The 16,347-nt window shown below is 45.5% G+C and overlaps 1 protein-coding gene across 1 annotated transcript; it reads left to right on the plus strand.

Annotated features, from left to right (window-relative positions):
- Nucleotides 1–14,025: 14,025 nt before the first annotated feature.
- LOC125533033 (interactor of constitutive active ROPs 1-like) lies at nt 14,026–15,342 on the plus strand. Its single transcript, XM_048696838.1, has one exon. The coding sequence runs from the start codon at nt 14,026–14,028 to the stop codon at nt 15,079–15,081; it is 1,056 nt and encodes a 351-aa protein (XP_048552795.1). The 3' UTR covers nt 15,082–15,342.
- The last annotated feature ends 1,005 nt before the right edge of the window (nt 15,343–16,347 follow it).

Raw genomic sequence — 16,347 nt, forward strand, 5'->3', positions numbered from 1 at the left:
TCGTGGTAGATCAAATCTTGTACTACTCATATCATCAAGAACAATCAAGCAGGACGTAGGGTATTACCTCCATCAAGAGGGCCCGAACCTGGGTAAACATCGTGCCCCCGTCTCCTGTTACCATCCGCCTAGACGCACAGTTCGGGACCCCCTACCCGAGATCCGCCGGTTTTGACACCGCCAAAGCGCTTGTCATAAATGGTTACATCGATGCAAGCTCTGACATTGATCCGGATGACTCAAAGTCACAAACCGGATACGTATTTATATTGAATGATGGAGTTGTAAGTTGGTGCAGTTCCAAGCAGAGCGGCGTGGCGGGATCTACATGTGAAGCGGAGTACATAGCTACTTCAGAAGCAGAAAATGAAGCAGTCTGGATGAAGGAGTTCATACCCGATCTAGGTGTAATACCTAGTGCATCGGGTCCAATGAAAATCTTTCGTGACAATACTGGAGCAATTGCCTTAGCGAAGGAATCCAGATTTCACAAGAGAACCAAACACATCAAGAGACACTTCAATTCCATCCGCGATCAAGTCAAGGAGGGAGACATAGAGATTTGCAAAATACATACGGATCTGAATGTTGCAGACCCGTTGACTAAGCCTCTTCCACGAGTAAAACATGATTAACATCAAGACTCCATGGGTGTTAGAATCATTACTATGTAATCTAGATTATTGACTCTAGTGCAAGTGGGAGACTGAAGGAAATATGCCCTAGAGGCAATAATCAAGTTGTTATTTATGTTTCCTTATATCATGATAAATGTTTATTATTCATGCTAGAATTGTACTAACCGGAAACTTAGTACATGTGTGAATACATAGACAAAACAGAGTGTCCCTAGTATGCCTCTACTTGACTAGCTCGTTAATCAAAGATGGTCAAGTTTCCTGACCATAGACATGTGTTGTCATTTGATGAACGGGATCACATCCTTAGAGAATGATGTGATGGACAAGACCCATCCGTTAGCTTAGCATAATGATCGTTTAGTTTTATTGCTATTGCTTTCTTCATGACTTATACATATTCCTCTGGCTATGAGATTATGCAACTCCTGAATACCGGAGGAACACCTTGTGTGCTATCAAACGTCACAATGTAACTGGGTGATTATAAAGATGCTCTACAGGTGTCTCTGAAGGTGTTTGTTGGGATAGCATAGATCAAGATTAGGATTTGTCACTCCATGAATCGGAGAGGTATCTCTGGGCCCTCTCGGTAATGCACATCACTATAAGCCTTGCAAGCAATGTGACTAATGAGTTAGTTGCGGGATGATGTATTACGGAACGAGTAAAGAGACTTGCCAGTAATGAGATTGAACTAGGTATGATGATACCGACGATCGAATCTCGGGCAAGTAACATACTGATGACAAAGGGAATGACATATGTTGTCATGCGGTTTGACCGATAAAGATCTTCGAAGAATATGTAGGAACCAATATGAGCATCCAGGTTCCGCTATTGGTTATTGACCGAAGATGTGTCTCAGTCATGTCTACATAGTTCTCGAACCCGTAGGGTTCGCACGCTTAACGTTTGATGACGATTTGTATTATGAGTTATTTGTTTTGGTGACCGAAATTTGTTCAGAGTCCCGGATGAGATCATGGACATGATGAGGAGTCCCAAAATGGTCGAGAGGTAAATATTCATATATTGGAAGGTCATATACGAACACCGAAATGGTTCCGAAGAAGTTCGGGGATTTTTTGGAGTACCGGGAGGTTTCCGGAACCCCCCCCCCCCTGGGGGGGGGGGGAAGTTAATGGGCCTCATGGGCCTCCCCCTGCCCAATCCGAATTGGACAAGGGGTGGGGGCGCCCCCCATTCCTTCTCCCTCTCCCCTCTTTCCCCTTTCCCCTCTCCGTTGGAAGGAAAGGGGGGCCGAATCCTCCTAGGAGTCGAGTCCTAGTAGGACTCCCCCCATGGCGCGCCACCCCTAGGGTCGGCCACCTCCTCCTCCCCTCCTTTATATACGGGGGCGAGGGGCACCCCAAAGGCACACCAATAGTTCTCTCAGCCATGTGCGGTGCCCCCCTCCGTAGTTTAGTCCTCCGGTCATAGCGTTGTAGGGCTTAGGCGAAGCCCTGCGCGGATCACATCGCCATCACCGTCACCACACCATCGTGCTGACGGAACTCTCCCTTGACCCTCTACTGGATCATGAGTTCGAGGGACATCATCGACCTGAACGTGTGCTGAACACGGAGGTTTCATACATTCGGTACTTGGATCGGTTGGATCGTGAAAACATTCGACTACATAAACCACGTTAAGCTAACGCTTCCGCTTTCGGTCTATGAGGGTACGTGGACACACTCTCGCCCTCTCGTTGCTATGCATCTCCTAGATAGATCTTGCGTGATCGTAGGATTTTTTTTTTGAAATTGCATGCTACGTTCCCCAACATACAGTTATGAGCCTAGTTTCATCAATGTCCTTCTCTGTTTTGTTCAATGGTGAGAAGCTTGAATCTTTTAAGCCGACGAGAGGTATTCGACAGGGAGACCCAATTTACCCCTACTTATTCCTGATTGCAGCTGAGGGCCTTTCGTGCCACCTGAAATCCAGTTCTGAGTCATCAATTGCAGGTATTAAGGTGGCCCCGCGACACCCACCATTAACCACCTTTTATTTGGAGATGATAGTTTGTTGCTTTTTAAGGCTACGGTAGAGGGATCAATTGTAGTGTCAAACCTGCTAGATATATATTGTAAGGCTATAGGATAGAGAATAAATCATGATAAATCCTCAATTTTCTTTACTAAGGGCTGCCCCACATCTCTTAGAGAGGAGATCAAAAGCTCTTTACATGTGCAAAATGAGTCTTTCAGTGAACGTTACTTGGGAATGTCCATTGATGTTGGCCACTCGAAAAATGGCACTTTCAAATATTTGAGAGATCGTGTGTGGGAGAAAATCAAAGGATGGATGGAGAAGTTGCTCTCAGCGGCTAGTAAAGTAGTGTTGATTAAATCTGTTGCACAAGCTATCCCGGTATTTTTCATGTCATGTTTCCGGTTGCCAAGGGGTTTGTGTGAGAGTATTACGTCTATTATCTGTCAGTTCTGGTGGGGTAGCAAGAATGGAAAAAGGAAACCAAGTTGGGTTGCATGGGATATGATGACGAGGCCAAAACACTTGGGTGGACTGGGTTTTCGTGATTTGGAAATATTCAACTTAGCACTCTTGGCAAGACAAGCTTGGCGATTAATGACACATGAGACATCCTTGAGCGCGAGGGTGTTGAAATCCGTTTATTTTCCATAGTGCACACTTTTGGAAGCTAACTTGGAAGCTCGCCCTTCTCAGATTTGGCGTGCAGTTCTACATGGAAGGGACATTTTGGCCCAAGGAATTATCAGGTGAATTGGTAATGGAGAACGGACTGATGTATGGTTGCATAACTGGATCCCTAGAGACAATTTCAAACGTCCGATCACCTCACTAGTTCCTAATCCACCAGTTCAAGTCTCGGACTTCATCGATTCCACTTCTGCCGAATGGAAAGAAGGTCTGGTTTGGACAGTGTTTACCCCTTTTGATGCAGATGGGATCTAAAAATACCTTTGTGCACAAGGAATGTAACTGATTTTTGGGCATGGCTGATGCGGCTTGAAGCTATGTTGGTATTTCCCCAAAGAGGAAGGGACGATGCAGCACAACAATGGTAGGTATTTCTCTTAGTGATGAAACAAAGGTTATCGAACCAGTAGAAGAACCAAGTAACACTACGTAAACAACACCTGCATACAAATAACAAATACTCGCAACCTGATGTATTAAAGGGGTTGTCAATCCCTTTCGGGTAACGGCGCCAGAAATTGGCAAACGGACGTGAGAGAGTAGCAAATATTGATAGATCGAACACCAAATAAAATAAAGTGCAGCCAGGTATTTTTGTATTTTTGGTTTAATAGATATGAAAATAAAAGCAAAGGAAAATATATCGCAAAGGCAAATAATATGAGAAAGAGACCCGGGGGCCGTAGGTTTCACTAGTGGCTTCTCTCGAGAAAAATAGCAAACGGTGGGTAAACAAATTACTGTTGGGAAATTGATAGAACTTCAAATAATCATGACGATATCCAGAAAATGATCATTATATAGGCATCATGTCCAAGATTAGTAGGCCGACTCCTGCCTGCATCTACTACTATTACTCCACACATCGACCGCTATCCAGCATGCATCTAGTGTATTAAGTTCATGGAGAAACGGAGTAATGCAATAAGAACGATGACATGATGTAGTAAAGATCTATTTATGTAGAAATAGACCCCATCATTTTATCCTTAGTAGCAATGATACATACGTGTCGGTTCCCCTTCTGTCACTGGGATCAAGCATTGTAAGATCGAACCCACTGCAAAGCACCTCTTCCCATTGCAAGATAAATAGATCAAGTTGGCCAAATAAAACCCAAATATCGGAGAAGAAATACGAGGCTATAAGCAATCATGCATATAAGAGATCAAAGAAACTCAAATAATTTTCATGGATAAAAAGATAGATCTGACCATAAACTCAAAGTTCATCCGATCCCAACAAACACACCGCAAAAAGAGTTACATCATATGGATCTCCAAGAGACCATTGTATTGAGAATCAAACGAGAGAGAGGAAGCCATCTAGCTACTAACTAAGGACCCGAAGGTCTACAAAGAACTACTCACACATCAACGGAGAGGCACCAATGGAAGTGGTGAACCCCTCCGTGATTGTGTCTAGATTGGATTGGGTGGTTCTGAACTCTGTGGCAGCTGGAATTGATTTTTGTCGACTCCCCTAGGGTTTCTGGAATATTGGGGTATTTATAGAGCAAAGAGGCGGTCCGGGGGGCACCCGAGGTGGGCACAACCCACCAGGGCGCGCCTTTGCCTCCAGGCGCGACCTGGTGGGTTGTGCTCCCCTCGGAGCACCCCCCCCCCCGAGGCGCTTCTCTGGCCCATTGGATGTCTTCTGGTCCAAAAACAATCCACAAAAAGTTCCGCTGCGTTTGGACTCTGTTTGATATTGATTACCTGCGATGTAAAATACATGCAAAAAACAACAACTCACACTTGGCACTCTGTCAATAGGTTAGTACCAAAAATGATATAAAATGATTATAAAACATCCAAGAATAATAATATAACAACATGGAACAATAAAAAAAATATAGATACGTTGGAGAGGTATCAATGGGATGAGGAGAACCGAGGTGTATTCACTGCACGCTCGGAATATCGCATGATTATGAGAACGAAACTGAGTAGGGAAAGATGGATATATGAAGAAGATGGTACTTTAGCTCCGGAGAGTGAACATTGGACCGCTATCTGGCATATCCAGGTCCTGTCCAAGCTTTGTATGTTCGTATGGCGACTTGCGAGGCAGTCGATGCCGACTCAAGAGGTTTTGAACCATAGGAACATGGCTGACGAAGATACATGTAAGCTATGTGGCGCTAAAGATATGTGGAGGCATGCACTCTTGTCATGCGCCATGTCAAGGAGTATATGGGCTCTCGCGCCGGAGGAATTTGTTGAAAAGTTTATTCACTGCCAGGAGGAGAACCCAAAGGCTTGGCTCTTTGCTTTGCATGAAATCTTGGACACTGATGAGTTTACCCGTTTAATTGTGACTGCTTGGGTGATCTGGGGCGCAAGGAGAAAAGTTGTTTATGAAGACATCTATCAATCTCCTTTTTCAACGAACAACTTTGTAACGAGTTACTTGGTAGAAATACGGCAAGCTAGCTGCCGTGTTCAAAGACCAATGATTGCTTCCGCTCCGAGGCCGTCACGCTGACTGCCGCCAGCCCAGGGATGTGTAAAGCTTAATGCAGATGTAGCGGTATCCGCAGGCCAAAGGTATGGAGCAGTTGGGCCAGTTTGTAGGGATCAACAGGGGGCCTTTCTCGGAGCTTCGGCCATTGTTGTCAAGCACATTAGCGATCCAGCAACACTTGAAGAAATGGCTATTAGGGAAGCCCTATCCCTTTCAGAAGATCTATACGTCCTGAATATCCAAGTTGCATCGGATTGTAGGGTGGTGGTGGATGATGTGAGGAATGACACTTCTGCATCTTATCGAGCAGTCATGAAAGAAATTCTAGACCGGTCTTCAAACTTTCATTTATGTAACATAGTTCATGAATTTAGGAGCTCAAACTTTGAAGCTCACAAACTAGCAAAGCATGCACTTTCTCTCGGGGGTGGCCTCCATGTTTGGTTAGGTCATCCTGGGAACCTTTCCTTCGTCCCTGTAAACATTGTGAGGGGTTAATAAAGTCTTCGCGAGTTTGTCTAAAAAAATGGAAAATTCTGTTTCCGTGCCTATTCCATCAAAAAACATCATTTTGTTTTTATTTTTGTTTTCGCATAAAAAATCCCGCTTCTTTTTCCGTTTTGACTACCATTTTCCCTCTCCTTTTTCATGTTTTCGCCGGAAAAAGCGGAAAGTTTTCGCTCCATTTTCATCCCTACTTGAAACTTCATACACCTTGCGGGTGAATTCGGACATAGTTTAACCTTTTTTTGGGAGTGAAGATTTTGCTTTAAAGAAAATTTTAAAATCTTCCTTCCTCAATTTTTTTGAAATCTTTATATTTGTTAGGCCAATAACTTGTCAACATTGGTATTTTTTGAAAAGGAAAGGAGCTGCGAGGTAATTCTGATTAAAAGGAAGGTTGTCAAAAACCGCTGATGTAGCGGCACACAAATTAGTTGCCATCACCAATCATCACTTGGTGGGATGAGTGCCTCGGGGATAGGCTCTTGGCTTCCCTCCTGAGTCACCCATGTTGTCCCTTTGTCGTCTTACAAGGACCACGGTGAGATGGGGTACTAGCACAGACTCCTTCATCAGTCTCAACCATAGAGATCACCGGTGGTTAATGAGAACGCCCGATAAAGCCCCTCTTCGATAGAGGCAATCCCATCCATGGATGTGAAAAGTATTTGATTGTGTTGTACTAGGTCAAGGCAGTACGAAACTTTTTGTAATCAACACCCATGACAAGATATATGTTTTCCAAACTAGTGTGTAAATCCACATGCTTGGTTATGTTGGTTTTGAACATCATAGGAGGTGAAAGTAACTGCCATTTTTAAGATGAATTTGAGATATTTATGCAAACTGTAGATGCAATAAAGGAAAAAATACAAAAATTTACATGCCTCTTGCAAGCTAGGGACAAGATTAAAGTAACAAATACAAAGCACATGTGTTTTTTCAATTTAGTGTTAAATGAACAGAAGCATTAAAGTCTAATCAACAATGAAAGAACAAGAAACTTATCGAGAAGAAACTCTTTGTGGGCATTTCTTGTAACTGTTATATATTTCTTTTGCCTATACCTAAGATAGACTAGCATTAACTCAACAAAACTCTATAAAGATAATTATTAACCATATGTTTTAGAGCTCTATGCAAACTGATAACCCACAAGTATAGGGGATCGCAACAGCTTTCGAGGGTAGAGTATTCAACCCAAATTTATTGATTCAACACAAGGGGAGCAAAAGAATATTCTCAAGTATTAGCAGCTGAGTTGTCAATTCAACCACACCTGGAAACTTAGTATCTGCAGCAAAGTGTTTAGTAGCAAAGTAATATGATAGTGATGGTAGCGGCAACAAAAGTAAAGACAGCAAAAGTAATGTTTTCGGTATTTTGTAGTGATTGTAACAGTAGCAGAAGGAAAGTAAATAAGCGTAAACCAGTATATGGAAAACTCGTAGGCACCGGATCAGTGATGGATAATTATGCCGGATGCGGTTCATCATGTAACAGTCATAACATAGGGTGACACAGAACTAGCTCCAATTCATCAATGTAATGTAGGCATGTATTCTGAATATAGTCATACTGTTGGGGAACGTAGTAATTTCAAAAAAATTCCTACGCACACGCAAGATCATGGTGATGCATAGCAACGAGAGGGGAGAGTGTTGTCCACATACCCTCGTAGACCGTAAACGGAAGCGTTAGCACAACGCGGTTGATGTAGTCGTACGTCTTCACGATCCGACCGATCAAGTACCGAAACTACGGCACCTCCGAGTTCTAGCACACGTTCAGCTCGATGACGATCTCCGGACTCCGATCCAGCAGAATGTCGGGGAAGAGTTCCGTCAGCACGATGGCGTGGTGACGATCTTGATGTTCTACTGTCGCAGGGCTTCGCCTAAGCACCACTATAGTATTATCGAGGACTATGGTGGAGGGGGGCACCGCACACAGCTAAGAGATCAATGATCAACTGTTGTGTCTATGGGGTGCCCCCTGCCCCCGTATATAAAGGAGCAAGGGGGGAGGTGGCCGGCATAGGAGGAGGGCGCGCCAAGGGGGGAGTCCTACTCCCACCGGGAGTAGGACTCCTCCTTCCCTTGTTGGAGTAGGAGAGAAGGAAATAGGGGGAGAGGAACAATGAAAAGGGGGCTGCACCCCTTGTCCAATTCGGACCAGAGGGGGGGCGCGTGCCTCCTTCCTTTTGGCCTCTCTCCTCTATTCCCGTATGGCCCAATAAGGCCCATATACTCCCCGGCAAATTCCCGTAAATCTCCGGTACTCTGAAAAATACCCGAATCACTCGGAACCTTTCCGATGTTCGAATATAGTCGTCCAATATATCGATCTTTACGTCTCGATCATTTCGAGACTCCTCGTCATGTCCCCGATCTCATCCGGGACTCTGAACTCCTTCGGTACATCAAAACATATAAACTCATAATATAACTGTCATTGTAGCGTTAAGCGTGCGGACCCTACAGGTTCGAGAACTATGTAGACATGACCGAGACACGTTTCCGGTCAATAACCAATAGCGGAACCTGGATGCTCATATTGGCTCCTACATATTCTACGAAGATCTTTATCGATCAGACCGCATAACAACATACGTTGTTCCCTTTGTCATCGGTATGTTACTTGCCCGAGATTCGATCGTCGGCATCTCAATACCTAGTTCAATCTCGTTACCGTCAAGTCTCTTTACTCGTCCCGTAATACATCATCTCGCAACTAACTCATTAGTTGCAATGCTTGCAAGGCTTAGGTGATGTGCATTACCGAGAGGGCCCAGAGATACCTCTCCGACAATCGGAGTGACAAATCCTAATCTCGAAATAAGCCAACCCAACAAGTACCTTCGGAGACACCTGTAGAGCACCTTTATAATCACCCAGTTATGTTGTGACGTTTGGTAGCACACAAAGTGTTCCTCCGGTAAACGGGAGTTGAATAATCTCATAGTCATAGGAACATGTATAAGTCATGAAGAAAGCAATAGCAACAAACTAAACGATCAAGTGCTAAGCTAACGGAATGGGTCAAGTCAATCACATCATTCTCCTAATGATGTGATCCCGTTAATCAAATGACAACTCATGTCTATGGTTAGGAAACATAACCATCTTTGATCAACGAGCTAGTCAAGTAGAGGCATACTAGTGACACTCTGTTTGTCTATGTATTCACACATGTATTATGTTTCCGGTTAATACAATTCTAGCATGAATAATAAACATTTATCATGATATAAGGAAATAAATAGTAACTTTATTATTGCCTCTAGGGCATATTTCCTTCACATACGTGCTTATGGAAAAGAACTTGCATGACATCTTTTGTCCTACCCTCCCGTGGCAGCGGGGTCCTATTGGAAACTAAGGGATATTAAGGCCTCCTTTTAATAGAGAACCGGAACAAAGCATTAGCACATAGTGAATACATGAACTCCTCAAACTATGGTCATCACCGGGAGTGGTCCCGATTATTGTCACTTCGGGGTTGCCGGATCATAACACATAGTAGGTGACTATAGACTTGCAAGATAGGATCAAGAACTCACATATATTCATGGAAACATAATAGGTTCAGATCTGAAATCATGGCACTCGGGCCCTAGTGACAAGCATTAAGCATAGCAAAGTCATAGCAACATCAATCTCAGAACATAATGGATACTAGGGATCAAACCCTAACAAAACTAACTCGATTACATGATAAATCTCATCCAACCCATCACCGTCCAGCAAGCCTACGATGGAATTACTCACGCACGGCGGTGAGCATCATGAAATTGGTGATGAAGGATGGTTGATGATGACGATTGCGACGAATCCCCCTCTCTGGAGCCCCGAACGGACTCCAGATCAGCCCTCCCGAGAGGTTTTACGGCTTGGCGGCGGCTCCGTATCGTAAAACACGATGATTTATTCTCTCTTATTTTTTCTCTCCGAAAGCAAACATATAGAGTTGGAGTTGGCGTCGGAGGGCATCCAGGGGGCCCACAAGGTAGGGGGCGCGCCCTAGGGGGGCGCCCCCCCACCCTCGTGAACAGGGTGTGGGCCCCCTGGTCTTCATCTTTGGCGAGGATTTTTTTATTATTTTTTCTAAGATGTTCCGTGGAGTTTCAGGTCATTCCGAGAATAGTTGTTTTCTGCACATAAAACAACACCATGGCAATTCTGCTGAAAATAGCGTCAGTCCGGGTTAGTTCCATTCAAATCATACAAGTTAGAGTCCAAAACAAGGACAAAAGTGTTTGGAAAAGTAGATACGACGGAGACGTATCACAAACACATATATCCAAGGATATAAATAGATGAAAAACACTAAAACACATGTATTATCCATCTTAGTGGCAGTCATGTAGAGTCATGCTATTTTGTCCTTTCTATTTCACACCACACTTTGGATAAACAAACATGTATGTATAATTCCAATGTTTTAACAAGACATAGTCTAAACTCAATATGCAAATGTGTTTGTAGTAAAAGATGATAAAGTTGTATAACGAGTAACGACAAACCTAAATATTCTGCATGGTATCTATGCGGTTAATTCTGCTAAGTGTACTAAATGAATTGAAACATGCGTCAAAAAGATATTTGTCAATCACAAGGTTTTGTGTGAACAATTTAATTTACCACGTAATTCCAATTCAAATATTTAGCATGGTGGTTGCTAAGTATAACTAGATCGTTGATGGCACAAGTTATCGTGCCCATATATTTTTCTGATAAACTAGTAGTAATTTTCATAAATATATGGAGACAAGAGACAAGAGACAAGAGACATAAAATAGCATAGACAAACCTATATATTGGTCTGTAATAGTTAAATTGATAGTTAAGACTACAACTAGATAACTATTTTAGTACGGCATGCTAGACGTTGATTGCACCAGAGTTTGGAAGGAATATATTCCAAGACAAACTGGGTAAAAATAAAAAAACAATTTTTCCAGACATCAGAAAATCACAATTACAATATAGTAATTATAACGAGGGACATTAACACTACCAAGCATACATAGATTCATCACCCTGCTCTAACATCCCAATTCATTTTAAATCCTGGACTATCAAGGGTGATGGAATTTATCATTTAAAGAGATGAAAGTGAAATCACATGTAATTATTAGGAAATAACACAACATAGTTTTATATACCTTGTATCCCTTTGAATCTTTTGTAGTCATCCAATAAGTAAATTCAATCCCACATTATGCACCAGTTAGTGGATTTAGCCTACAGACAATGTCATTCCTTCTGTACATAGAATCACTAAACTTTGGATGACATTCCTGCATCAAAATTATTGCAAAATTCCATATTAGTAGTATCTTTCAAACCGAGTATATGAGATTGCAATTTTTCAAAGATAAATAGCTTGGTTCAGTAGGGCAGGCAAGGTCAGTAAACTATTGTTTTCAAAGTTAGATGATCAACGATCAATTCCTTTTAGCTCATAATGACACCTTTCATTGATTGCAGCCATCAATAGACATACTTCCAGATCCATGGAACTGCAACTTGAACAGAGGAAAAAAATCAAAGGACTAAGTCGAAAAAGAAAGTGATAGGCAATACAAGTCCATGGGGGTTTGTAGGATTTTGGCATCACTTTGGCCCCGTAGATCCCTTGGGGAGCGGCAAAATATGAATATGCATCCAGGGTTACACCGAACTGATTGCTAAAACTCATATTCATAGTGTTTAAAAGGGGGCAATAAAATTAATTGATGACACCATTGTGCTTCTAGTTTTATGAATGCTCACAAGATATGATCCGGGATAACCAGACAATACAAATGCACATGCCTACATTGCCAAAAGAAAATACAGGATGAGCTGAATACAACGTTACAACATGCCCTATGACACCTAAGCTCCACGACAACGCCCTCAAGAGGGAAAACAGCGAGAAGCATCGCCGCTGCCGAACTCAAGACGGAGCTTTCCCTCATCAGCTCATTCGTGCCATCATGAGGCACCCAGAACAGTCGCTACGAACCCATGTTTACATATTCGGATCTGGGCATCGTCATGGTGACGATAGAGAACGAGCTCGAGCCACCCTCCGCTACGCCCCTTGCCACCCACACGACCAAAAGGCATAGCCACCATCGCCGCTATACCGCCTGCCGGAGGGCCAACCATGCAGACCATCGTTTGGGGCCGCCACCTCGGCATCCAAGGCCCGAGACAGCCAACCGCCCACATCACAGCGCACCAACCACGGTAGAAGGAGGAAAGGCATCTTCAATTAGTCCTAGCCCGACATCTGTCACGGAGTTTGGGTTCAAACCTCCATGGTACGAAGTGCCCACACATGCATCTCCATCCAGTCCTGGTGGACCCGAGGGACACAACCAAGTGACCGTCGATGGCCACACATAATTTTCAAGACATATGTCTGTCGTCTAATTCGTCTAGCAGTCTTCATGTGTGTTTGTCCCGATTGTACTATATATATATATATATTTAATATAATGTGTGTTTATAAAAAAAATACTAAACTATTTATGCTCCGTTTGCAACGCACGAACAATTATTAGTTACTACTCCCTCATTTTCTAAATATTTGTCTTTTTAGAGATTTTAAATAGACTACCACATATGGATGTATATAGACATATTTAAGAGTGTAGATTCACTCATATTGTTTCATATGTAGTCACTTGTTGAAATATTTAGAAAAACAAATATTTAGAAATGGAGGGAGTAGTAAAGAAAAAACGACGTGAGTCCTAATCTTCATTTCCCGCACATACCCGCCGCTATATGCACAGCGAGAGGTTTCCATATAGCTGCGCGCTGAAGCAAGAAGCCAAGTGCAAACTTAGAAGCTACTCACGTCCCCGTGCAGTGAGTGCACCTTCGTACGTGCCGACGCAGGTTACAACTCCCATCATTCGGCCGGTCAAGATAAAGAACTCGGTTCCTGAATTCTAGCTTCTCGTAAATTTTACATTTTTCTGCGGAGAAGACCATCAAAAACTTAATAGCATCTTGGTGACGATGACAATCTAACTGGATTCAAAACGAGACGCAAGAAGAAATTGGAAAAGGAAGGCACCCACTGGGCTAGTACAAGTCAAGAACCTTAACCCTGAAACAAGATTAAGCATGCAGTTCCAAATTCTGAGTCACAGCAATAATCCCGAGAATGTCCACGTTACCAGCATCAATTAGTACCCAAATGAGACTTGCAATCCAACCAAAACGTACGTCCCCAACGCCCGGTCCTTGAGCGATTATAATTCCGAGTTTGAAGTTTCAGAAACCATCGTTCTAGCTAGCTTGTTTCGACAGAGAGAAACTCCGGTTGGTTCCGATGCTCGGGCGCGCCGGGGCCGCCAAGAAGGCGAGCAAGTTCGAGGACTCCGACAGCAGCAGCCGCATGTCACGACCCAGGTATCTAAACCTGATCTGAAATTGTCTCGTAGTAATGTCATGTTTTACTGCTTCAAGTTTGTGCCCTGATCGAACTTCACTTCAGGGCCATGTCTGAGCTGCCGCACCGGCCAGCCGCTCGCCTGCCCACGCGCCCGAGGACGGCGACGGTGGCTGTGGGCTCGGAGGCCAGTGGCGGCGTGCGTCACCGTGGTGTCGGCGTCGGCCGAGGGGCGGCGCCCCGCAGCCCATTGCACGAGGCAAGCACGTTCCCTCGCGCGCCAACTGATCACTGCATTTACACCCTGTACGTGACATCTGACTTGATGTAACTTTGCATGGTGGTGGGTTTGCAGAAGAAACCCGCAGGTGCAGCCGCTGGTGGTGGCGGTGGTGCAGGGCCGCGGGCGGCGGAGCTGGAGGCCAAGCTGGGGAAGGCGCACGACCAGCTTGCGGCGATGCGGGAGCAGCTCGCGGCCGCCGAGAAGGCCAGGAAGGACGCGCGCGGCGCCTTCGCCGATGCCAAGAAGCGGTTCGCCGAGAACGCGAAGAAGAGGGAAGCCGCCGCTCCGGCGCCGGTCGAACAGGATACCAATGTGCGGCCGCCAGAACAGAAGCAGCGGGAGCAGGAGGCAGAAGTTGTCGCAGACGACGTTGCAAATGGTGACGGCGAGGAGAGAAGATGCATGGTCGACCGCGAGGACAATGAGTCCCGGGTTGAGGAGGTGGCCGAGAAGACGACTGATAATGGCGATGAGGTGAGCAACAGCATTGCCGTCGTTGGAGTCGACGGTGCTGGAAACGAGGGGAACCCGGAGGCGGACCAGCTGTGGAGCAAGCTTGTGGCGAAAGACAGGGAGGTGTACGAGGTGAGGGCGAAGCTGATGCTGAAGGACATGGAGGTCGACGAGCTGAAAGCTGAGCTGACGGCGAAGGACGCGAACATCGGCACGCTGACGGCAGAGCTGGTCGCAAAGGACGCCGAGTTCGCCGCTCTCAGAGCCGAGAACGCCGAGCTCACGAAGACGGCCTCCGGCGCCGCCGAGGCCGACAGGAAGACGACGGCCGCGAAGGCGAGGGAAGCCGAGCGCGCGCTGATGGACAGCGCGGCGCGTGAGGCCCGGCTGGCCGAGCGGATGAGGGAGTCGGAGCGCGCGCGGGGGGCACTGGAGGCCGAGGCGCGCCGCATCCGCGTCCAGAGCGAGCAGTGGCGCAAGGCGGCCGAGGAGGCCGCGGCGGTGCTCGGCGGCGCGGGTCACCACGTTGGCGCGGAGGAGACGGACGAGGACAGGCAGTGGGACGCGGGAGACGGGGGCTCCGGTGTGAAGAAGAAGCCGGCCGGCGGCGCCGTGCGGCTGCTCGCCGACCTGTGGAAGAAGAGGGCGTCGAAGTGATCGGAAAGTACGCGCCGGGCGCGGTCGATCGTGCCGCACTGCGCGCGCGCATGGGTATTTGCTGATGTGCTCCATCGATCGGGTGCCTCTCCTGTAACTAGATAACGTGCACGTACGTGTTTATTTACCGTTCACAGTTTTTTCTACTAGATGATTTCTTACTGATGTTTTTTGTTGCGTGTTCGCTGTACCGTGCCACTATTATTCCGAGCCGCCAGAGGCTGATTTACCGAGAGGAGGAACGAACACTGTGCTGCTGAATCAGTGATGATGAACACCAGACCATTACCTGCTAAATTACTGCACTCTGTGTGCTGTATGTCTCCGATGCCCCGAGCCGCGAGGACTTAAGCAAGTCTCGGTCAAATGACACAACATATATCCGCAAAAAAAGTGACACAACATATAAAAGAAAGAAAGAAAATTCAAAAGAAAATTTTACACGGATCTTCATATAAGATCTCACAAATTTAGCATCTACAACTTCATTAAGTCCCAATGGACTGAGATTTAGCAACCCGGTTTGCAGGTAGGCCTATTGCCTACAAAACTGGCACAAACATGCTGGACGCACTTTATAATTTTGTAGAGGTTGTTGGGACTGTGCGCAAACACACTGTCGTCAAACTTCAAACTTCATAATCTTTATTTTGCTATTCTTTTACATTTACTTGAAATGTATGGTGTCAGTTTTGACCACTAAAACAAATAAAAGTAAATCAAACACTAAAAGTACTTTGAAACACCAAGTTCTAAAAATACGCGGCGAAATTCGCAGCATTGATATATAATTTGCGACTAAACAAGTCAAGTAACGACATTTGCATGGCTAATAAAGACAGAATGTAGCTACTCGAGATAATTAGCTACTAATGGTGTTCTATGGCTGTCTAGTCCTTGTACTGGTCGAAGGAGTGCATCGTTGACCCCGCCGTAGGAGTCGAACGGCTCGCCAACGGCCCAACGACACAAGATCTCCGGCCTGGCACTCGACCTCCTCAAGGAAGCGAGGTGTGACAAGCTAGAGCTGCTGTTGTTGCTCGTCCATCCCATCTCGGGGGGGGGAAGCAGAGCGAAGCGCCGGTAGCACCCCTCCTCTTGGACGTGGCGGTCCTCCGCTTTGCGGGCAGAGAGCTAAAGCACAAGCTGATTGGGTTCCCGGGCTTTGGACAGGTACTGGGACGGCGACATGGACGAGGACAGGGAGGACGAGGCAAGGGGGGCGATGGCATCCTCTTCGTCGTCGTAGGACTCATACCAGGCGTG

This window comes from Triticum urartu, chromosome 1, assembly GCF_003073215.2.
Source record: "Triticum urartu cultivar G1812 chromosome 1, Tu2.1, whole genome shotgun sequence".
NCBI classification, from domain to species: domain Eukaryota; kingdom Viridiplantae; phylum Streptophyta; class Magnoliopsida; order Poales; family Poaceae; genus Triticum; species Triticum urartu.